General features: G+C 48.0%; 1 protein-coding gene across 1 annotated transcript in view; it reads left to right on the top strand.

The window, feature by feature from the left end:
* The window catches only part of LOC111735000 (triple functional domain protein-like), a 4,322-nt gene extending 3,309 nt beyond the window's left edge, over positions 1 to 1,013 (top strand). Inside the window, exon 2 of the mRNA XM_023526844.1 lies at positions 77 to 1,013. Coding sequence (XP_023382612.1) covers positions 77 to 307 — 231 coding nt within the window. The 3' untranslated portion in view covers positions 308 to 1,013. The remainder of the gene's footprint in view (positions 1 to 76) is intronic.
* Positions 1,014 to 1,557: the final 544 nt, after the last annotated feature.

The raw sequence follows: 1,557 nt of genomic DNA, 5'->3' as shown, positions 1-1,557 counted from the left end.
TTCAGTGCGATGCTAAGGAATTTGGACTCCTTCACCAAGGTTCAGCCGTGACGTGTTTCCTTCCTCCTCTCTCTAGGCTCTCGAGTGGATCCATGACAATGGGGAGTTCTACCTGTCCACACACACCTCCACGGGTTCGAGCATACAGCACACGCAGGAGCTGCTGAAGGAGCACGAGGAGTTCCAGATCACTGCGAAGGTACGTTCGGGGCGGCCGCACACACCTGCTCAGTGGCTGCGCGTCGGCTTCAAACCCAGAACGGGACGCTTTGGCCAGATAAGGCCGTTCTCAAAAGTATCCCTTTAAGAATTACCTCGCGCAACTGGAGAAACAGGGCGACCCAAATGGATCAGGACACGTCGAGTTTGTGGCGCTTTTTTCTGCCTGTCACGTCCGCACTTCCGTTTTCTCTTCATTGATCTCACTTTTGCTCCTCTGAGTTCTTCCGTTACTTCCCATCTCCTCCCCCCCCTTTTTTTTCCTCCTCTGTCCTTTTCGTTATTCTTCTCTTGTTTCTTTCTGTTTTCTAAGGTATTTTCTGAGTACGTGCTCTTTTTCTGGAGTGCCGTTTGGCGTTGCCAGCTTGGCTTAGATGTGAGCTTCTGTGGGTGTTTCCTTTTCTCGTCTTTAGTGAAAATTGTTACAGTAGCATCGCCTTCCCTCAGTCAAGCCTCGAAGCTGTTAGAGTTGGCAGTTTTGGTCAATGCCGTTAGTGCTTGTTCATAGGTTTATAAAACTGGAGGCGTTTTCAGCTTTCTCCTAAAAATCAAAGTCGAATTAAATATATCTTTATGGCACGTGTAGTATATGTGAGTAAATATTTAAGCAAACCCGTAAGGATCCACACGGTGGCATGGTTTTCCCCAGCTGAAGGATATTCCTGCAGAGAGCAAGTCTTTCTTTTACCTCAGAACAATTTTGAGGCTTCTTTAGAGTCCCCTTCTCAACCTGTGGCCTTCTTTCCTTTTTTTGGTTTTCAAAGTTTTAGAATATACATTCTTTGTAATAGTGCCTCTTTTTCAGAAGTGCCTCTTTTTCAGAAGTGCCTCTTTTTCTGATGCTGAAAATTAAATGCGAATTTAAGAGCATAAAATAAATGGTCAAGCCAGATAATATTTTTGGTTCACAACAAGTGTTCTTATAAAGTAAAAAGATTGATTCTTTTGTGTGTGTGTGGCCCTTACCCTGGCTTTGAAAACATATGAAAGAGGAACTTTTAGGTCATTTAGAGTGAAGGCAGCTACACTGTATTATGTTTAGTTGCACTTTTTTATGTTTTCTGTAACGATTTCTGACTCCTCCTGCCCTTCTTCCCGGCGCTCTGCTCCTGCCCCCCGACTCCCCATCTCTGAGCTGTTTCCTTCCACTGAGCCTTGGGTGCTGGGCTCCGGGAACCCCTGGGCCCTGTTCCGGAGGAGCCTGCGGTGTGGTGGGGCTGCACACTGACCGCTGCAGGGCTCAGTGTGGAGACCTGGCACCCAGCGGGGGCACCGGGAGCATTTGGGGAGGACGGGCTTAGGCAAGCCGGCAGCGAGCGATGGCCACACGGTGACGGA

The sequence above is a fragment of the Pteropus vampyrus genome, unplaced genomic scaffold, assembly GCF_000151845.1.
Source record: "Pteropus vampyrus isolate Shadow unplaced genomic scaffold, Pvam_2.0 Scaffold11324, whole genome shotgun sequence".
In the NCBI taxonomy this organism is placed as follows: Eukaryota; Metazoa; Chordata; class Mammalia; order Chiroptera; family Pteropodidae; genus Pteropus; species Pteropus vampyrus.
Note: the sequence above shows the minus strand (reverse complement) of the source record. Positions and strands in the feature narration are given on the sequence as shown.